Source organism: Conger conger, chromosome 3 (genome assembly GCF_963514075.1).
Source record: "Conger conger chromosome 3, fConCon1.1, whole genome shotgun sequence".
Classification (NCBI taxonomy): domain Eukaryota; kingdom Metazoa; phylum Chordata; class Actinopteri; order Anguilliformes; family Congridae; genus Conger; species Conger conger.
This window is the reverse complement of record NC_083762.1, coordinates 82595686-82618852: the sequence shown is the minus strand read 5'-3', so window position 1 is coordinate 82618852 and position 23167 is coordinate 82595686. Positions and strand designations below refer to the sequence as shown.

Genomic DNA, 23167 nt, shown 5'->3' with positions numbered 1-23167 from the left:
GTTCTACAGCTTACCTTCCATTCCAGCTTCAACATCTTCCCCTTTCAGTCCTGTCTTTTCTACAATATCAGAATATGAAATATTGATTACTCATCTTTCACAGCAGTATAATCATCGTCATCACCAAATTTTACATGGATATATTTAGGGTAATGTATGTACTTTGAAAGTCCCACAGTATTTAGAGTGATTGTGCTGTTTTTATGATGACAACCTGCAATCCTACTGAATCCAGTCCTGAGTAACTGCTTCAGAAACAGTGGGATCTGCACACTAATGCACTTATTAATATAACTGAATGTGTTATTTGGAAGGACACTTACTTTTGTAGCACTTCTTATAGTAAATGAATCCCACAATGATGGTGATGATGATGAGGAGGAGGGCAATGACTAAGGGAATGATGACTAAGCACAAAAGGGAAAACAGAAAATGTTAGAAAAAGATACGAGACAAAGCTCAACCATTTTCATCCATTTAAACATGGGATTCACAGGACCCACAGGATTCCCATAATTTTTCTCCCACAAAACTGGACAGTAGAGGTGTGTAACCACAGGGGACCTGCAGCACAACACCTTTTAAACTTTGTTTCAATTGCAATGTGTTCAGCTGGAGTTACAACCTCAGGTTTAAACCCCTGGACCACAGAACTGCATTACTGGAGCAGCTGTCCAAACCTGTGAAGTGAGGATTAGCTGTTGCAGCAGGACAGCAGGCCTGTGATCAGGCCCTACATGGCTGTGTGGCCTTACCTGGTGCAGGGAAGCAGCTCTTTAAAGGAAGCTCTGTTCTGCTCTCACTCACAGGGTTGTTGAGCACACAGGTGTAGACTGAGTCAGATGTCTCTGCTGCCTCTATCTTCAGCTGGGGCCCTGGCTGGGGCTCTATGGCAGGCCCCTCCCACCTGTACTGAGTGGCAGGTCTGTCGTCCCCAGAGCACAGCAGGGTTACTGAGGTCCTGTTCACCTGGCAGGTGACTGTAGGTTTATCTACAGCATCTACATGGGACACAAAAGATTCTTACCTCTCGGTTTCATGAGCACTGTCTTCATGGGCCCAATGATGAGCTGTTTTTTGCTGAAATTCTTTAGATGAGAACTCTGTAAAACTAGGGGTATACCTGTAGTATTGCTTTTCAATATTTACACCCAAAACTATGTGATTACAGACCACCTTATGAAGCACTTTGAAACATATGATGCTTCTACCTGTTTGGACAAAACATGCCCCACCAAAATGGCTTAAAATGCATTTCAGTAGCAAACACATTTTCTCAGAACATATAACTAAGATCTCTGTGATGGAAGCAAACTCACCAAGCACTGTCACCCTCTGATGATGGTATTTCAGTTCTCCTTTGACCTGCAGCTCACCCACATACTCCCCACTGTCAGACTCTCTGAGATGTGTGAGGGTCAGGGCTCCTGTTGTGACATCCAGGATTGCCCGTCCTTGAAACTTCCCATAGTCATGTAGCCCCTTCTGGTAGAATTCAACCACCTTATTACCATTCCACCTCCACAAAATGTCCTCCATGGGACCCTGAACATTTGGCTGTAGTGTGAAGTTCCCATTAGACTGGACAATGAGTTCAGGTGTGAAATCACCTGCAGGAAAGTGAGGGAAAGGCATTGATGTGGATTATTAATAGATTTTTTTAGATATACTTCCACCTGTTTAATACCCTTTCATTTTTTCACTTATTAATCATTTAAAAAAAATAACAGACCAAAGTCTGTAACCATTTTTCTCCAGAAAATACGAGTGTATATTCCATGCAAATCATGACAAAAGAGAAACAAAATTTCTTCTCTGTGCAGAATGTGTTTTATGAGTGAATCTGAAGTTAGCTGGTATACAGGTACAGTGAGTGGAATGAGATGCTGAAACGTGGTGGCTTATTTTTCGTCAGTTAGGTTCCTTGCCTGACACAAGTCCAGGACACCTGGCACATACAACTTTTTAACAAACCCATTCATCACACTCGCCATTTTATGGTGAAGTATTTTACTCAAGGAAACTGTACTTTTTATTCATTTTTTGGGCTCTTAATGAAATGGGAGAGACTGTAGTAAATTGCAATTAGCTAACAACCATCGCTTTTCCAATCAGATAAATGCCGAGCTCTCAAAACAGTCTCAGCATTGTACAAAGAGGTCAGCTGAAAGTGTTACACCCAGAGGATCGCTCTTTCTCAGAGGACATACAGTATTTGAGGTGAGGTAGGTAAAACGGGCTGGGTTGGCTAATTCCTGCCTCCATTTGTCAAATGTAACACTTTAGGTGAAAGTCTCGTGTTGCTCAAAATCTATCTCTGCTTACCTACGTCTTATTTATCTACACCATGTTGAATGAATCATTTGCAGAGCAGTTTCTGTTACCTGATCATTCCATATTTTATTTTGACAAAACGTATATGTAGCTATGTGGCTACACGCAGTTTCTTAAAGGTACAATTGCTCAGATTTTTGTGTTACAACATTGTTACAAGACCATTTTAAATCCCTTCCTATCATTGAAAAAGGCTCACCCTCTGCCTGTGTTTATAGTCCATAAATTCGGGTTTAAAAGTGTACATTTGTCAGGCCCTCACTCTGTATCAAAACATTATACAGCTGTACAACAATGCAAGCTCATTGGTTGAAAATTGATTCTAATTGCCACAGCCAGCTGATTGTTCGTGTAGCTGCCCAAAATGCACACCAGACAAGCTATCATAAAACTCTGTATACTATTGCTTCTTATCCAAGCGAAGACTACATACCTAGTTATACAACAATAGCCTACCAGTTTGTTGTCGGTATCAACAAGCAAATTAGATATATTTCGCTTGACAAATTTACAAATATCTACTTATGATAAAATATATAGGCAATACGAACATCGTAGCGATTGCAATTTGGGCAGCTACGCGTTCCTTTTACCTCCACCTGAAGCAATCCGAACATAGTAGCAAGCGTTGCGAGCATTGTTGCACAAGCATTGTGTCGCAGGTGGATATTGGTAAATTCGGCAAGCTAAATAAGAGCTAATTTGCTTGTTGCTACCGATAACGAACTGGTATCGTTTTATAACTAGATATGTATTCTTCGCTTGGATAATAACCAATAGTATTACCATACAGAGTTAGTGATCGCTTGTCTGCAGTGCAATTCGGGCAGCTACACATTCCTGTTTACCTCTGCTGTTCAATCATGCGTGTTTACCTAAACCGTTATTTGTCTCAAACTGTAAGTTGCAGTTGCATCGTTTGTGGTACACTATAATATCTTCGTTATATATCCAGTTAGCTCCATAGCCAAATAAGTTGCTTGCTCATAATATACTTGGTACGCTAAAGTGAAAACTTCAAAAAGACAAAACGTATAAATAGTGCTGTCCAGCACACTAAAGTTAACATTTCATAAATTCAACTGTTCAGCGAACATTTTCTTACTTGAACACTACAGAAAGACGGCAGGCTCTGTCGCGTTTGCCACTGTCAGCTTTCCAAAAGAGTGCACATTGAGGTTTCAGGGTGTTTGTTACTGCAATTCCTCTCTTGGCCGCTCCGAAATTACCCATTGTGCCTTTAAGTGTCTCTGAATATGTGTTCTCATTGAGTAGCCTACACCAGAATATAATACCGTCCAAACAATTATTTCACAGATAAAAATTCCACGGAAATGTCAGAAACTCGGTGAATGACACAAACCCGCGACGCTCGCAGCCTGCAGCACGGTCCGCGGCCACAGGCTGTTGGAATCACAGGATCATAATAACCGCTCTCACTGTGGGCGCGGTGCAGTGGAACAGATAGGCGAGTTAAACCAGTTCAGTTTGTGCTACAGCATACGCGGTTATTTTAGTTAGCCTATTGTAGATAGGTTAAGCTAAAATCGTTTTCCAGTTTTGGTAAAATGTCAATGTATGTTTCTTGACTTAGTTTGTTGAATGTTTTTATTTTATTTATTGTCTTATCGCGATCTTTCCAAAGAGAATGTAAATATCCTGTGAAAGTAAACCACCAGTAAATAGGCTACACGTTTTTGTAGATTAATTCAGAATATTATCAAGATGGGTAAACATGTAACCGGCGAAAAAGCTGTGACCACACAATGGATTAATGATTTAATTATTACTGAAGAGAGTTAGAGTTCTTACCAAGTTCGAAGTACATGCAGATAACAAATAACGCCGTGATTCCGTGGCGTTTGCCTGCCATTGTTCACCTTCGAGCCGCACTTTTATACGCTATGAAGGTGAAGTGAATGTGAAAGTGAAAGCATGTTTGCAGGTTGTAAATCCCCTTTTTTGGGTTATCAGCGACTGATCCGATTCCAACCAGAGGGGGCGACTATTGTGGATTTTTTCATACATTTTACAAATAAACCCGAATGGTGAGAAACGCATGGCCATTTAGACACAATAACAATAAATGAAGTAAATAAAATGTTGTGGTAAAAGAGCTACATGTATGGCTTTCGAGGGATGAATAGGATGGAGATGGGTATTATATCCGTATGGAGTGAACCATTTAGGAATTTCAGCCCAAACTATTTTATAAAAGCAAAATGCACTGGTCTACGTTGCAATTACAGGATATTACCACTAGATGGTAATATCAGACTTGCCGTGTGGCGAGGTCGAGTGTGGCTATGAATTTTGAAGGACTGAAGGCGTTTTTATACGGCCTTATTAAAAATAATGTTATTTATATACACTGGCATTGTTTCATAACAGTGAAAAATTCCCATAATCACTTATTCTTAATTTCTACTTCGGATTCTTGGCATATTTATTCAGTTCAGAGAATGGGTGTGTTCGCTGTATCTTCGCAATGGCATTGAAGCGAAGAAATATCGTAACGGCCCTAACATTCAGCGGCTTTTTACATTTATTCTAGTTTTATACAGTGGACAGGCTGCATATTGCAGATCCTGGCTTTGTTGTACGTCGCTCTGGATAAGAGCGTCTGCCAAATGCCAATAATGTAATGTAATGTAATGTAATGTATCAGCAGTTCATCAGAGCCATTTTCCACAAAGCTGCCTGTAGTGGCGGTTTGTCACTTTCATAATTCCCCTGCAACAAAAATGTTGAATTAGTTGAAAAGCCACTGGTGCCCCAGCTCCACCCATGTTTTGAAAGTGTCTGCGCATGTCCAAATCAAACCATCATTGTGCTGCCTCACTCTTGCTCAAACCTGGTGCCTGACCTGGACCTCCCCACCTGCCTACCTTTAACCCAGGTGAAGGGCAGCCTGTAGCATTAGGTACATCACTGGGACCCGCAAGGTCGGTGGTTCAATCATAAGGTACATGGCTGGGACCCGCAAGGTCGGTGGTTCAATCATAAGCTACATGCAGGTTCTTACATGTTGAGAATTGTTGATACTCGTTGAACCTAATATTCCCAATGAAGAAAGAATTACATTTTATTTGTGGAATTGACTGCTGCAAAAAGACCATCTTAAAGGTTTAGGTAGAGCCTCTGATTCTTCTGAAACATAATTAATTTCTTTATTATCCAGATAAGTGTATCTAAGGGAAATTAAAATAGAAAACAGAAACATTAAATAGTGTAATTCCTATCAGGTGCAGTGTTTTAATCTTGCAGTTTAGGCAACCCTCCTTAGCCGATCTGAGCTGCCTCTCATAGGGTGCAATAAGTTCAACTATGCAGTCAGGGGCAAAGCCATGTATATCTTTAGACTGGTAATCAAGATCTATTGTGAGTATTGATGCATTGAGTCTGTAAAGCGCTCCTGCCCTTTTGTGTTTCCTGTCACCAGCACTGCCTCAGACAGAGGCTGCCGAACAGCAGTTTTTATCGCACTTGTGACACAGAACAGGAAGTGTCCCACATAGCAGCAGGTTGAGTCTGCTCAGCGTGAGCTTGTTAAGAGTTTTTAAAGTCAAAAAAAGTTTTATAGTGGAACGTTTACAGAAACTCTGATGCTAAACGCAAATAGCTGTGTTTGTTAAAAAGAAATTTTATTGTCTGATAATATTGTCAGTGTAATGCTTCTGAAATTATGACTGTATTGACCCTGTATTGAAATGATTAAAATTAAATATTTTCATAAAAATATTAACATGAAGAATAGCTGCTACAGACATGTTAAACACAATGGTTTGTAAAGGTGTGATGGGGAAAATAAATGTTTATCTACAGTATATAATACAGTATGTCTTTTGCCAAATTTTGTTTTGCCAATTCTGCAAGGAGAGCCTTACCAGGCTTCAGATGAAACCCTGCAGTGAGGTTTTTCATTTCCCATAAGGGTTTTACCACAGTTTTGTGGAAGTATATTATAAATACTTTCATAGTTAGTCATTCCATCAAACTGTCACATGTTTTTATATCACATACTATAACTTACATTCTGTACTGAAGATCATTAGCAGAACGAGGATGCACAAATGGAAATAGATACAAGGATACATTTCTCAGAGACATTAGGAAGCATTTTTCCGTGGTCACTGTGTGGAATCGCTAGCCAGGACATGTAGTGCAGGCAGTAGCAGTAGCAGCAGTAGTAGTAGTTGTAGTAATAGTAGTAGCAGCAGTAGTAGCAGTAGCAGTAGCAGCAGTAGCAGTGGGTACAGGCAGTAGCAGTAGCAGTAGCAGTAGCAGTAGCAGTAGCAGTAGTAGTAGCAGTAGTAGTAGTTGTAGTAGTTGTAGTAATAGTAGTAGCAGCAGTAGTAGTAGTAGTAGCAGCAGCAGTAGTAGTAGCAGCAGTAGTAGTAGTTGTAGTAATAGTAGTAGCAGCAGTAGTAGCAGTAGCAGTAGCAGCAGTAGCAGTGGGTACAGGCAGTAGCAGTAGCAGTAGCAGTAGCAGTAGCAGTAGTAGTAGTTGTAGTAGTTGTAGTAATAGTAGTAGCAGCAGTAGTAGTAGTAGTAGCAGCAGCAGCAGTAGTAGTAGCAGCAGTAGTAGTAGTTGTAGTAATAGTAGTAGCAGCAGTAGTAGTAGTAGTAGCAGCAGCAGTAGTAGTAGCAGTAGCAGTAGTTGTAGTAATAGTAGTAGCAGCAGTAGTAGTAGTAGTAGCAGCAGCAGTAGCAGTAGCAGTAGCAGCAGTAGCAGTGGGTACAGGCAGTAGCAGTAGCAGTAGCAGTAGCAGTGGGTACAGGCAGTAGCAGCAGTAGTAGTAGTAGCAGCAGTAGTAGTAGCAGCAGTAGTAGTAGTTGTAGTAATAGTAGTAGCAGCAGCAGTAGTAGTAGTAGTAGTAGTAGTAGTAGTAGTAGTAGTAGTAGTAGTAGTAGTAGTAGTTGTAGTAATAGTAGTAGCAGCAGTAGTAGTAGTAGTAGCAGCAGCAGTAGTAGCAGTAGCAGTAGCAGCAGTAGCAGTGGGTACAGGCAGTAGCAGCAGTAGTAGTAGTTGTAGTAGCAGCAGTAGCAGTAGTAGCAGCAGTAGCAGTAGCAGTAGCAGTGGGTACAGGCAGTAGCAGCAGCAGTAGCAGTAGCAGCAGCAGTAGTAGCAGTAGCAGGAGGTGCAGGCAGTAGCAGGAGATGCAGTTTAATGGTAGGAAAAGGCGAGCATTGCTGGGCTGAGTGGTATCATGGTATCATGGTCACAGAGTTATATGTGTTCTGTCACAATTTGAAACTAGCTTTCAATGCAGATAAGAGCAAGTTAGTGATCTTTTCTAAAACCAGGACTCAGGCATTGAAACAACACATTGTATCCCGACAAAATAAATCAATAGAGCAGGTAAATACATAAAAATACTTGGGATTTAATTTGGACTGTCAACTTTCTTTCACAATTAATGTTGAAAAACTCATATAAAAACTGAAAATCAAATTGGGTTTATTTTATAGAAACAAAGCATGTTTTAAATTTCATGCCAGAAAACAACAGAATGGCACTGATTGATATGTGTTCTGTCACACACTGTTACAGACTCTCTACCATGAAGCTGTAATTCAGCTCCAGAAGGTCAGGCACTCTGTGCTTTAAAATATTAATATATGTATCTATACACAGTCACTGAGCACTTTATTAGGAACACTTTATTGGTGATTTCTGTGAAAGGAAACTTTGAGCAGGTTGTTTCCTCACGTCTCTGGCCCCTCCCGTTTCCGCGCGTTTCCGCTGAGTTTCACTCGTAAGATTCTCTCTGGCGTCTGAGAGCACAGACACAAACACAAACACAGACACAGACACAATGAGCTGCAAACGCCTCCTCTTCGCCCTGCTCATCGCCACTTCTCTACTGCTGGGTGAGTGAAAATAATGAATATCCATTTTTTAACCCTAAATACTTTGGATATTGAAAGTTGCATATTGTAACCTATTAATATTATAGAAATTAGTAAACACATAAACACAGAGGCATTAGTTTGTAAAAAAAAAAAAAAAAACTATAATAGTTGTGCACTGATACTAATATATTAATTGTACATATAGTATAATTGACTGACTCTTTCAGTCTAAATGTGAAAAGGATCACATTTCCCTGATCCCTGTCAAAGATCCCTGATCAATTTGAATGCAATTGTGTTATATTGCATGCAACATTTAAATAAATTATTTTAAAAATCATAATCTTTCTCTGTTTCAAAGTGGCTGCCGATATGGGAATAATTTTGTTTAACAGATTAAGAAAATTCCAATGATTCTTTCTCCAGTGAGACTTCAGATGATCTGGGTGGAACTGAAAATGCACGACAGCAAGTTGTTGAACTGAACAGATATTTTAGATTATTTTCATTTTATTTTATTCTTCACCCCCCAAACCCACAAAAAAAAAGAAACAAAAGGAAGTAAATGAAATGAAAGCTTTTGTATTTACACATTTTTGTTTGAGTTAATTTCATTTTTATATGCTGCCCATCTACCCTCTGTCGATTGTAATTTTACTGCAAATGACCATAGCGCACACAAAAATATATATTTTTTTTTTCAACAAGATCAGTTTCAACATGTTTCACAGATCATGTTTCACAGAGCAGCTAAAATGACAATATGAAGACTATATGAAGCAAATCACTTCCACTTTTAAAGTTTGCTAAAAAAAACGGATTTATGTTCCAAGTTCATGTTTGCATTAGAATTTTGGGCATTTGTATTTTGCACAATTGTACATACACTTTATTATTATTATTATTATTATTATCATTATTATTATTATCATTATTCATATTTTTTAATTGAACCTTAATTTATATCCTGTAAAATGTAACTTTACAGGGTTGTGTGAATGAGCACATATGCCATATTAATAAACCACCAGGTTGTGAAACAATATGCAGGCAGTTTTAAAGTAAATATTAAATAAATATTTCCTGTAAATATCTCTCTTCACACCAATTCTTCACCACACTGACCTTGTACAATTTCCTGCTTTGGCAGCTCAATTTAAGATGGAAGACCTTCAAACTGCTTTTAATAACGTTCAGGATGACTTTTGAAATTAGCTTTCAATGCAGATAAGAGCAAGTTAGTGATCTTTTCTAAAACCAGGACTCAGGCATTGGAACAACACATTGTATCCCAACAAAATAAATCAATAGAGCAGGTAAATACATAAAAATACTTGGGATTTCATTTGGACTGTCAACTTTCTTTCACAATTAATGTTGAAAAACTCATAATTTTATAGAAACAAAGCATGTTTTAAATTTCATGCCAGAAAACAACAGAATGGCACTGATTGATTATGGAGATGTTAATTACATGCTTGCAAGTAAATTCTGTTTAAGCATATTGGACAGTGTCTATCATGCAGCATTAAGGCTCATGACTGACTCCTTATTGCACACATCACTGTACCCTGTAGCTGAAAGCTGAACTGCCCTCACTCTCAGCCCGTAGGCTATACCATTGGTTCATTTTGATTTATAAAGCTGTCCTTGGTCAGCTCCCACTGTATTTAAGTTCCTTTGTTAGAGTGGTCAGCTCCCACTGTATTTAAGTTCCTTTTTTAGAGTGGACAAACACAAATCCATATGCATTGAGATGACATGACGTCAGTTTGTTTAATGTAAAAAAGTGCGTACTGTTTTAGGTGAAAAAGCTTTAAGCTATGCTGCTCCCTCAGCATGGATGAAGCTACAAGAGAAAATCCAGTGTAATTCACTGATACCTTTAGAAAATGTAAAACTGCTTATCAGCGATGCAATGGACTTGTTTTACCTAATGTTTTTACTTGTTTTACCCTAAATTGTTTGTATATTGCCTATGTTCTTCTGTGTCTTGCTGTGTGTAATGCTTGTGTTCTAATGCTTTACTAACGTCACGATGTGTGTTTCATTTCTTTACAAATACAAGTTATTTTGCAAGTAAAGCTACAATAGAGCATATTCAGCACGAGGGCACTGGCTGCAGGAATGCATGAACATATTAGAACTTGTCTTTCTCTTTTACGTTTCTGCGGTGCTGTGCAGAGGTGCAGCAAGCCTGTGAGTACCTGCAAAGCGGAACATCCACCACCTTTAACATCGGCTATTCCGGCCCGATAAAGGAACTAATATGGAGAAGGGAATCAGTTAATATTTATCGTATGAAAGGCGGAAAACAGGTTGAAGGACAAGTATTGGAAATCATCGGTGGCTCTCTGAAGCTGAGCAACTTGACAGCCTCACACGATGGGACATATGAAGGAGAGGCCTTTGACAACGACGGAAAATCACACAAAAGCGAAAAAAGAACCATCTGTGTGATGGGTGAGTACAGCCCCCACTGCATTTAACACTTTATTATAATTTAATAACTTATTGTTATTGCTGGGATATAAGGCCAAGTTGCTTTGCACTGCATGTACAGTACTGTGCAAAATTTTGGGCAGGTGTGAAAAAAGGCTGTAAAGTAAGAATACTTTCAAAAATAGAAATGTTAATAGTATATTTTTTAGGAATTAACAAAATTCAAAGTGAGTGAACAGAAGAAAAATCTAAATCAAATCAATATTTGGTGTGACCACCCTTTGCCTTCAAACCAGCATCAATTCTTCTAGGTATACTTGCACAAAGTCGGGGATTTTGTAGGCATATAGTCAGGTGTGTGATTAACCAATTATACCAAACAGGAGCTAATGATCATCAATTTAATATGTAGGTTGAAACACAGTCATTAACTGAAACAATAAGATCTGCACAGCCGTTGGGCCCTTGAGCAAGGCCCTTAACCCTGTATTGCTCCAGGGGAAGATTGTCTCCTGCTTAGTCTAATCAACTGTATGTCGCTCTGGATAAGAGTGTCTGCCAAAAGACAATAATGTAATGTAATGAAATGAAACAGAAACAGCTGTGTAGGAGGGTGCGGAACAGCCAAACTCTGCTTCCAAGGTGAGGTTGCTGAAGACAGTTTCATGTCAGAAGTCATACACCATGGCAAGACTGAGCACAGCAACAAGACACAAGGTAGTTATACTGCATCAGCAAGGTCTCTCCTAGGCAGAAATTTCAAGGCATACAGTGTTTCCAGATCTGCTGTCCAAGCTCTGTTGAAGAAGCACAAAGAAACGGGCAACGTTGAGGACCGTAGACGCAGTGGTTGGCCAAGGAAACGTAGTGCAGCAGATGAAAGACACATCATGCTTACTTCCCTTCACAATCAGAAGATGTCCAGCACAGGTACACCCATCTACTGTGTGGAGTCTGGTCAGAAGTGGTCTTCATGTGTGGAGTCTGGTCAGAAGTGGTCTTCGTGGAAGAATTGCAGCCAAAAAGCCATACCTCCGATGTGGAAACAAGGCCAAGCGACTCAACTATGCACGAAAACACAGGAACTGGGGTGCAGAAAAATGGCAGCAGGTTCTCTGGACTGATGAGTCAAAATGTGAAATATTTGGCTGTAGCAGAAGGCAGTTTGTTTGCCGAAGGGCTGGAGAGCGGTACAAGAATGAGTGTCTGCAGGCAACAGTGAAGCATGGTGGAGGTTCCTTGCAAGTTTGGGGCTACATTTCTGCAAATGGAGTTGGGGATTTGGTCAGAATTAATGGTCTACTCAATGCTGAGAAGGACAGGCAGATACTTATGCATCATGCAATACCATCAGGGAGGCATCTGATTGGCCCCAAATTTATTCTGCAGCAGGGCAACAACCCCAAACATACAACCAATGTCATTAAGAACCATCTTCAGTGTAAAGAAGAACAAGGAGACCTGGAAGTGATGGTACAGCCCCCACAGAGCCCTGATCTCAACATCATCGAGTCTGTCTGGGATTACATGAAGAGACAGAAGCATTTGAGGCTGCCTAGTTCTCCAAGATGTTTGGGACAACCTACCTGCCGAGTTCCTTCAAAAACTGTGTGCAAATATACCTAGAAGAATTGATGCTGGTTTGAAGGCAAAGGGTGGTCACACCAAATATTGATTTGATTTAGATTAGATCCTTCTGTTCATTCACTTCTTCTGTTCATGCATTTTGTTAATTGATAAAAATAAACTATTAACATTTCTATTTTTGAAAGCATTCTTATTTTACAGCATTTTTTTCACACCTGCCTAAAATTTTTGCACAGTACTACATTTCTGACTGTGATTATTATTATGATTTGCTTATTCATATTTAGGGCCCAAGCACCGTAGGGTGCAAAGGACCCTATTGTTATTGGAAGGATTATTATTCTTTTTTTTTCAGTAAAATGGGCATTTTTGAGGGGCTTCCCATGCGTAAAAAGTCTTGAGATTTTGAACACACACCAGAAGTGATGGTCAACTGAATCTATCAGATGCCCAGACCTGGGCGTGGCCGAGGGACTCCACAGTGCCCCCCATCGCGTTTTCTTGTTTTGTGGGCATGAACTTTCACTCGATATCTTCCGATATGGGTGAAAATGTATGTTTGATGTTGGGGTTGGGGATGTTGGGTAATCACATCCATAAACCAAAAACGCCGCAATGTTATAGCGCCACCATCTGGCAACAGGAAGAGAGACGTGACACACTCGATAACTCACAAAATTTTGCACGTAGTGATGGTCATCACAATATAACAGATGCTTGGACCGGGCCGTGGCCGATGGACTCCACAGCGCCCCCTATCGCGTCTTCTTGTTTTGAGGGCATGAACTTTGACGTAAATACACCTAATTTGGTACGCATATGGGGCTCCTCAAGACAAACACATTTCTCATTCGCATCGATGAACATATGCAAACAGGAAGTCAGCCATTTTGGATTTTGTGCGTTTTTACACATACCAAACTTTTAAATACTCCTCCTAGGGGGTTCATCGCATTCACACCAAATGTGGTGAGAATGGTCTCAGGATAGTCCTGATACTAAATTGAAAGGATATCTCAAACGGTATGGCCATGGCGAGCCGTAATTTCATTCTAGATCGTCTGATCTGGTTGATATTTTACACGTTTGTTTTTGGAGTGTAATCACATCCATATACCAAGAACAGCTCAATGTTATAGTGCCACCACCTGGCAACAGGAAGTGAGGCTTATATCATAGTTTGATGCATTCCAATAGCAGCACCACCATCTTCATTGATCAAAGGGGAATTCCTGTGCACACTATACGTTGCCCAGGAAGGTGATTATTTTTAAAGTGTGTACTTATTGTGAAACATGTCATTGGCACAACTATGCCACCAAGGCGGTTGCCATGGTGCTTGGGCCCGCTCATTGCTGCTTGCAGCTATATTTGTATTTGTCCCTGTACTTTCTCTTGTGCTATTAAAATGGCAGATGATTTGAAAAAGGATAGTTGACACATATTTGACACAGGAAGTTATTTCCTTTAGTATCTTATACTGTACTGATAGAAAACGACAGAATGCAGAGATCAGTTTCGCCGGTGGAAGAAAATTTACTTTAGGCTGGGTCACCATGGGCCATTAATCACTTCTGAATTATGATCTTGTTATTTCATACCGGAAAGAAATGGGTGGGACACATCCAATGTCCCCTGACTTAGCTGAAGTCTTTGTCTTCCAGATAAAGTGACAAAGCCGAAGGTTCTTGTGAACTGCACGGGGCCCACGCTAACCTGCAGTGGGGTGACGCTAAGCCCAACCCTGACCTTCACCTGGCAACAAAACAGAAAGGAGGTGCCGGGTACAGCCCGTACACTGGGGCCCAAACTCAAACAGCCCAGCAGGTACTCCTGTACAGCCAAGAATCAAGTCAGCAAGGAAACAAGTGCTGAAATTGAAGTCGACTGTAGAGGTGACTTTTCTCCCGACAAAATTCCGTGTCATGCCCTAATGGTCAAAAGCTGGCGACGTGTAGGCTAGTTTTGGTGGAAGCATCTGGGCTAGTGATTCCAACCTTTTTGAATTCTGTTATTTCATGCAGGTAATAATCCAGGACAGAGCCTCTGGACTTTGCCTGGCTTTGAGTTCTGGACCACGGTTCTGATATTAGCCGGCGGAGGGACTCTGCTGCTCGTCCTGTTTGTGGTTATCGTGGTCTGCATCTGCAGGAGACAACGACACGAACTCAATCTACAGCGAGGTATGAGTCAAATTAACACTGTGCGGTACGTCCAAAAGTATCCAGAATGAGCTTCTCCATCACACAGAATTCCTGTCAGTGCAGGAACTTTCAGTGATGCTGTCAGCACAGTTTGGGAACATTGATATCACTGCTACCAGGATGTCATCTTTTGGTGGGAATTTGGATTATTTGTGGAATTGCACATTGCACATAGCATTACATGTCAACTCAACAGACAGCGGAAGGAACTCTTAGTTTTTCTCAAGTTTAGTAAAAATGAAGCTCTTCACCCGAAGACATGGTTTCACTGGCTGCTGTGCAGCCTGTGTCAAAAGGCTGTGCTGCCTGTGTCTAAAGGCCATGCTGCCTGTGCTGCCTGTCTAAAGGCCATGCTGCCTCTGTCTAAAGGCTGTGCTGCCTGTGTCTAAAGGCTGTGCTGCCTGTGCTGCCAGTGTCTAAAGGCTGTGCTGCCTGTGCTGCCTGTGTCTAAAGGCTGTGCTGCCTGTGTCTAAAGGCCATGCTGCCTGTGCTGCCTGTGTCTAAAGGCTGTGCTGCCTGTGTCTAAAGGCCATGCTGCCTGTGCTGCCTGTGTCTAAAGGCTGTGCTGCCTGTGTCTAAAGGCCGTGCTGCCTGTGTCTAAAGGCCATGCTGCCTGTGCTGCCTGTGTCTAAAGGCTGTGCTGCCTGTGCCTAAAGGCTGTGCTGCCTGTGTCTAAAGGCCATGCTGCCTGTGCTGCCAGTGTCTAAAGGCCATGCTGCATGTGCTGCCTGTGTCTAAAGGCTGTGCTGCCTGTGTCTAAAGGCCGTGCTGCCTGTGTCTAAAGGCCATGCTGCCTGTGTCTAAAGGCCATGCTGCCTGTGCTGCCTGTGTCTAAAGGCTGTGCTGCCTGTGCTGCCAGTGTCTAAAGGCTGTGCTGCCTGTGTCTAAAGGCTGTGCTGCCTGTGTCTAAAGGCCATCATCTTGTGAGATGCTGCCTTGGAGGATGGAGGTTGCTGCCCCTACTGCTGTCTGTGGAGCTGCGTGATCAAAGTGACCCTCAATGTATAAAAATGACAATTTCAGAATTTATTCACACAATAACTGGTAAATGAAGTCTACAATCAGTTTAAATATTTTCTCTCCTCTCACTTCGAATAAAAATGAGGATTGCATGAGATGTAGAGAACTACAACATTGGGAGAGATCAAGCTTCATACGCTATAGGCCTACATAAGCTTATACAACTACATCATGTTTCATAAGCTACCAAAGAGACACGCACCACCAATAGGGTATATTACCAATATCATTGCGACCGTTTCCGAAGTTGAATGATAGCCAACTAAAGCGGTAGCATAGCTAGGGTTGTTTCCCTCACGCAAACGCTATTTCTTCGCTCTCAGCAACTAGCGCCATTCGTTTTCTATGCTGCGTAATTAGTGGAAACATGGAGACAGAACGGAGAAAACTCGAGACGTTATTCTACTTTATCAAATTTCGTGGGATGCAGCTGAGGTCAACAGCTAATTTGAGCTAGACAGTGGTGTTACAGGGGGGAATGGTCGCTTATGCATGAAGTAAGCTTTAGACCATGTTGTTTTCAGTAAGAAATTGTGGTTCAGGCAACGGCGAGTTAACGAAAAGCAACCAACAAAACTATCTAGCATAGAAAATGGGTAGGTTACGAGAGCAAACCGTAGAGCAAAAACTGTTTAACCTGCCTCCCAAAGCAGACTCAAGAAGCAAATAGAGTCACTAGAGACAGGTGCGTTCGTTTCTCAGCACTCCCGCATGGTCTCTGAAATTCACTGGACTGGACGCTCCGAGAGATAATAATAAAATCCACCCATATTTGAAAGGGCCAATAGGAAAGCGGTGCATTTTTTTATGACCAATGACAAGATTACAGAAAACTATGAACGCTCAAACAAATTATGGTGATTTTTTCAGAGTTTTAATTGGGTGGGCAGACGATTCCTCTGAGGCCGTAGACACGCCCCTAATTGATATTGCGCTCGAATGGTTCACCGCTGTTTAGTTTTTCACTAATCTGCGAGAACAATACCATGGGCTCCACGTATTTCATAGGCACACTGTACGAAAAGTCATAACAAAAATATGTCCCAATGGTTTAAATAAGTACGTATATTTCTTTGTAGAGCTTTGCCTAAGTATTATTTCATTTTTTTTGTACTCAGCAAACTACAAAATAGGCATTGTATGAGTATACAATGAATGTGCGAGTCTTTCTGAATTGTTCACACACTTGAACTATTACAATTGTTAAAAGAGGATGAAACTGACTATATGTTTATTAAACAGCAGCATAAAACATGATTACAGTTACCTTAAATTAATTTGTCATGTTACTAATTGTAAAGTTGTTCAGTTTCGCAAATCTTACCTTTATTATTGACAAAATAATTTTATATTCCAGAGATTCATGAAAAACATACAGCCATTTAGTTTTTTGTTAATCAATTTGAAAAAAAAAAATGAAAAAAAAAGAAAAAAAAAGAAAAGCTGTTTCAGAAAAGATTTTTAACCAGATGAAAATATCCTTTGGTATTTATCACCCACATCACAGGTGAGCATCATTTCTCTCCTGGTGAGTTGTGGGTAAATTAAACCACCAGCAGTGTACCTGCACCACCACAGCCAATGGTTATTTTCCACCGCAGTCTGAAGACTCGCCTCTTTGCACTGTACCTTGTCTCCGCCCGTCTCTATCTTTAGCCCCTTGTATTTTATTCCTTAATCTAGGACTTTTGAATATATTATATTGTAAATGTATATAAATATATTATATTGTCAACGCACCGCCTCCTCCTCCTCAGTCCTCCTTCGCTGCTGATGACTTTGCTGATTTCTTTGATGAGAAGGTCACAGTCATCCGCAGATCCTTTACAACCACCGCCCCCCTCACTGTGCCCTTCCCCCCCTCTAGGCCCATCCCTTCCTTTTCCACTTTCTCCCCCCTTACGGACTCTGATGTTTCTCAACTCCTGCTCTGCCACCGCCCTACAACCTGTGCCCTTGACCCTATCCCCTCTTCTCTTCTCCAAACTATCACACCCGACATTCTCCCATTTGTCACCTCCCTTGTCAACTCCTCCCTGTCTTCCGGCTGTTTTCCGGCATCCTCCAAGAGGACCCACATCACTCCGCTGCTAAAAAAGCCTACCCTGGATCCTTCCAACATCCAGAACTACCGCCCGGTATCTCTTCTTCCTTTTCTTTCTAAAACTATAGAACGAGCCGCTTCTACTCAACTTTCTTCCTTCTTTTCTAACAACAACCTGCTAGACCCTCATCAGTCTGGCTTCAGATCGGGCCACTCGACAGAGACTGCGCTCCTCTCCGTCAGTGAGTCACTTCATGCCGCACGAGCAGCCTCCCTCTCCTCTATCCTCATTCTTCTAGATCTCTCTGCTGCCTTCGACACTGTGGATCACTCCATCCTCCTGTCTGCCCTGTCAGCAACGGGCATCTGTGGCACAGCCCTGGACTGGATTGAGTCCTACCTCTCTGGTCGCTCCTTCCAGGTTGCCTGGGCTGGTTCGGTATCGACACCTCGGCCCCTCGCCACAGGAGTTCCCCAGGGCTCAGTCCTTGGCCCGCTTCTTTTTTCTCTCTACACTCGCTCCCTTGGCCCTGTGATCACTGCACATGGGCTATCCTACCACTGCTATGCGGACGATACCCAACTCTTCGTCTCGTTCCCGCCGTCTGATACGCAGGTTTCAGCCCGTATCTCTGCTTGCCTGAGGGACATCCAGAGCTGGATGGACAACCACCATCTAAAGCTCAACCCAGGTAAAACTGAAATGATATTCATCCCTGCTAATACCTCTCCCCATCTGGATCTCTCCATTTCTCTCGGGGATACCACACTCACGCCGTCACCCAGTGCAAGGAACCTCGGCGTGGTGATGGACAGCAGACTGTCCCTTTCCGAGAACATTGCGGCGGTGACCCGGTCTTGCAGGTTCTTCCTCTACAACATACGGAGAATCCGCCCCTTTCTCACCCCCTACTCGACCCAGCTCCTGATCCAAGCGATGGTTCTGTCCCGCCTGGACTACTGCAATTCCCTCTTGGCTGGCCTCCCAGCGTCCGCCATCAGACCCCTCCAACTCATCCAGAATGCAGCAGCTCGTCTGGTCTTCAACCTTCCCAAATACTCACACGTCACCCCCCTGCTTACTTCCCTCCACTGGCTGCCTGTCATGGCTCGCATCAAATTCAAAACATTGGTGCTAGCCTTCCAAGCAGTTAAAGGGTCTTCCCCAGCTTATCTGCAAAAAATCATCAGACCCTACACCCCTGCCAGACCTCTTCGTTCAGCCTCCACAGGCCGCTTGGCACCTCCCCCTCTCAGAACCTCCACCTCACGCTCACGACTACTGTCTGTTCTGGCTCCACGGTGGTGGAACAAACTCCCCGTTCAGGTCAGAACTATAGAATCTCTCCCCACCTTCAAGCGCAAGCTGAAGACGCACCTCTTCAAGCAGCACCTCTCCCCATCCCTCCCTACCTCCCTGTGAACCTTAATTGTTGTCTCTGTGACTTGCTTTGTGTATCGGTATTTTTAGTTGGCTAGGTAAGCAGTGTTTGGATAGTTAACTTTGGTGACTTTTGCTCTGTTTGTTTGTTTATTTGTTTGTTCAAAAAAAAAAATAAAAAAAAATGGCCCTTGTCCTTATCTTTGTTGTACAGGTAGCAGTTGAAATTGTACTTACCTCTAGGGTCTTTCAGCGAACTTATCCCTGGTTATGGGTATGCACTTTGTTGTACGTCGCTCTGGATAAGAGCATCTGCCAAATGCCAATAATGTAATGTAATGTAATGTTAGTTACAGACCTATCAACTTGAAGTCCCTCAAACAGCAAGGTCAATATTCCTTTGCTTTTCAATACATTGAAGACAGTTGAGTTTGAGGTGAAAATATGTACATGAGATGACCAATATGAAGATGCAAACCACTCAACAGTAGCAAGAATCGGAAGGCGAGATTACAATTTGCAAAGTACAGAGTACAGAGATGAGTCACAAAAGTTCTGGAACAAAGGATGACACCAAGATTAACACTCCCACTTAGAGCAACAGCCAATCACAAACACACACCAGTAACCCCAGCCAATCACAGACTGGGGCAGCCTCTAGCCTAGTGGCTAAGGTGCATGACTGGGACCTGGAAGGTTGGTGGTTCAAGCCCCGGTTTAGTCCCAGCAAGACCCTTAACCCCACATTGCCCCAGGGAGGATTGTCCTGCTTAGTCTAAACAACTATGTCTCTTTGGATAAAAACATCAGCTTTTTAACAAATTATAATTATTATAAGACGAGTGTCGAGCATTACAACCAGAGAAAAACACGGGTCTGAAATGAGTGTGCTGGATTCTAGAATATGACAGGGGCTTGTTCCACCAAGCAGAGTTACTGAGCTGGCAGAGTGAAGCCCAGAGTGGCATTTTACTGGAACAGTATAAGTTCCAGATTGGTGAGGGTTCCTGGTTTTATTACGAAATCCTGCTTTGTAGAACAGGCCCCTGGTGTTGCAGTTATGGCTATTGATATTGTTGTGATTATGTTTGAATGGTAATTATTGTAGTTAATGCACACAGACTTATGTTGGTGTGTTCTTTCTGGGTAGTTAGCTTGTGCTCATTCATCTCAGTAATCCTGCTTTGTGGGTTTTACTCAGTGCAGTTATCCAGCTAACTCAGTAATCCTGCTTTGTGGGTTTTACTCAGTGCAGTTATTCAGCTAACTCAGTAATCCTGCTTTGTGGGGTTCACTCAGTGCAGTTATCCAGCTAACTCGGTAATCCTGCTTTGTGAAACAGGCCACTGCTCTGAAATTTGTTTCTTGAAAATCTCTCTATTCTCCCTTCCCCCTACAGAAGAGGAAGAGCTCAGATTAGCTAATCTGACCCACTGCCAGCAGCCCCACCCACCTGGCCACCACAGTCGTCAGGCTCCGCCCCCAAAGGGCCACCCTGGGCAGCATGGCAACATGCACTCTGAGGACCAGCCCCCAGCCCTGCCCAAACCCCGGGGTCATAACCGCCCACGCCCACGCCCCCCCCACCCACAGGGCCCCCCCCAGGGCCAGGAGCATCCGCCCCCGCGGCCCAAGCCCAGGAAGGGGCCACGCCCAGGAAGGGGCCACGCCCACAACGGTCCTGAGAATCCGGAACCTACTACTTAAACACGGGAATCAAATCTGGTCCCCACGAATCCAAATTGCACCATGCTTTTCTTTTCTAACTGAACAAATAGTGCGACTGACATCATGCGCAGGTGCAGACTGATTGGCCAGACTGACTGCCAGGTAAAGAGAGTGTGGAAGACCAGCAGTTCTTGGCCCTCGATGACCATGATTTGATGATCCCTGTTACAGACCTATGTATTTAAAATGCTCAAAGATGACAATATGTTTCTCCTTTGTTTTCAGGTTTAATGCCATTTTTTTATTGTTTACTTTTTAATGCCAATATGAAAAAAAATGGAACAGAATGAAAGCCAGTGTGATACCTACCAAAACAAACACTTGGGGCTGGTTTCACAGACACAGGTAAAGCTTAGTCCTGGAGAATTTAGCCAAGGACTAGGCTTCATCCATGTCTACAAATCTGGCCCAATAGCTGATAACCAAGTACCACCTAACATTGACCTCTTCACCTGGAGCGCTCACCTGGAGCGCCGCTTGTTACTATGATGACAGTCAAAGGTGAACTACAGGTGACGTTATACAGGTTATCTGGAACCATTACTTTAGAGAAATGTAAAAGCTGTCACATTTCAAGAATTGTATAAAAACACAGTTTGACAGGAATACCTGTGTCTGTGCCTGTGCCTGTGCCTGTGCAGATACCACTGAAATATCACAGTGAGAGACCCAGCCCTTTTGGCCCCATGACAGTGGCCTCCCCGTCTAGGACCAGTCATTGTGTGTCAGTGTGGAGAACAAAGTGTGATTAGGGCTAGGGCTAGGGCTATGGCTATGGTAGTAAGAAATCTTTATTTCCCAAGTTGTCCTATATTAGGGCCTCTTGGGGAATAAAAGTTTCTCATTCACCCATTCATACACACACCGACGGCTAGGGTTAGGGTTAGAGTTATGATTAGCATGGCTAGTGTTGAGAACATTCGGTGAAGCTGGGTTCCCACCCACCCTGGCTCCTCCCAAAAACCTGAGTCTTTATGCCTCTCTACTGATTGGCTGGGTGAGGCCATTGTCTTTCTGTTGCCCCTCTTTAGTGTGAGATATCCAAAGACCAAAACAAGGAACCAAAACAAAGAAACAAAACCATATTATAGGTTGCACCTGTACATTTACAATACAAACCTGGCTTTTTACAGTGCAGCCTCAGTGTTTCCATGATAATGTTGCAGAGAAGTGTAAATTTGACATAGGCTTCTTGGCCTTTTTTGTGGATGGATGATTCTAAAATTTGAATAAACTATATCTTACGTTTATTTTTATGGCAATATTTTAGATTTAAGAGTTTTCATAATGAACGTATATTTATGTCTTGATGTCTTGAAATGCATTTGACATGTTTTCATTATATACATTGAACATGTTATATTTATACAAAAATAACTCTATATGGATTAAAAGTAATTTGAAAGTTCTTCTTGTTGCTATGGGTTACACATTCTGTAAGTGTGATTGATTTCTGTAAGTGTGCTTCATAATTTACTTTGAGACGAAATCTGCTACATGATGAGGTAAATGTGTTTAGCATTTGCTGTACCAACTGAAGAATTTATCCTGACATTATGAGACAGGTTACTTATGATTAAAACAGTCTGTTTAACATGAGGGGGCTTCTCATTAAAGAGGGGGGCATGCAGAACAATATAACGAGAGATACAGTATAATAGGGCATGTATTATTATCGTTATTGTCACTGTTGTTGTTGTTGTCGTTGTCGTTGTTGTTGTTATCGTTGTTGTTGTTGTTGTTGTTGTTGATGATCTACTTACATCCAAGTTAAATCTAATATAAAAAAGAAAATGGACATGGCACAGATTTGTACCACATATTTATTAGGTGACTAATCCGACTGTTAGGGTTAACCATAGTGGATCCCTTTTCAGACTGAAATGAAGAATTATTTTCATAATGAGTCATGAATAGAATCAGTACTGGTTTACAGAGTTAAAATTTCATAGGACAGATAGGCTGATAGATAAATAGATATGTTTCCAAATAAACTGCAACTTGAAAGTGTGGCCAATATATAAAATTCTAATTTTTTAAATCTTGGGTGCATTCTTTTACACCTACGGTATACGTCGCATCTAAGTGGCGATCCGTACATGATCGTTGTACTTAACTGACATTACCATTACGTACACAGCCGATGCTTGTGTTCAAAGCGACTTACAACGTTAGATATGTGCTGTATTGGGCTGTATCAGAGTGTTAGATATGTGCTGTATTGTTTGAGTTGTGGCTTCCTGTTGGAGCTGAACACGCTCTGAGCCTACGGGCTGAGAAACCACATCTCTTCCTGTTCATACAGAAACAGAGCAATCCTCTGGGTCCTTCCGTCAAACAAAGTCTGTAAAAATAAACTATACAGGCAATGATCCATTATTGTACAGCATGGTAAAATAATTGGTGGAACATTTATTCACATTCATAATATTACTCTGAGAATTTAGTTTGACAAGCAACAAAAATAAATCGGCTTGTAAGTTTTAAATATATTTTTGAAGAGATGTTGTTTTTTATAGATGTTGTTTTTCATTCTCTTGGCGTCAGAAACTCTGACTCCCATCTCATGTC

General features: G+C 41.9%; 2 protein-coding genes across 2 annotated transcripts; one reads left to right on the top strand and one right to left on the bottom strand.

Moving 5' to 3' along the window:
* Window positions 1-303: 303 nt before the first annotated feature.
* Window positions 304-4265, bottom strand: LOC133123697 (lymphocyte function-associated antigen 3-like). Its single transcript, XM_061234174.1, has 4 exons — window positions 4147-4265; window positions 1320-1610; window positions 756-1001; window positions 304-407 (listed from the first exon to the last, which is right to left on the bottom strand). The coding sequence occupies exons 1-4, from the start codon at window positions 4205-4207 to the stop codon at window positions 304-306; spliced, it is 702 nt and encodes a 233-aa protein (XP_061090158.1). The 5' UTR covers window positions 4208-4265.
* Window positions 4266-8116: 3851 nt separating this feature from the next.
* LOC133124388 (T-cell surface antigen CD2-like) lies at window positions 8117-23084 on the top strand. The gene is made up of 5 exons (XM_061235551.1): window positions 8117-8208; window positions 10375-10653; window positions 13884-14114; window positions 14244-14402; window positions 20268-23084. Exons 1-5 carry the CDS (start codon window positions 8154-8156, stop codon window positions 20573-20575), a joined length of 1032 nt encoding a protein of 343 aa, XP_061091535.1. The 5' UTR covers window positions 8117-8153; the 3' UTR covers window positions 20576-23084.
* The last annotated feature ends 83 nt before the right edge of the window (window positions 23085-23167 follow it).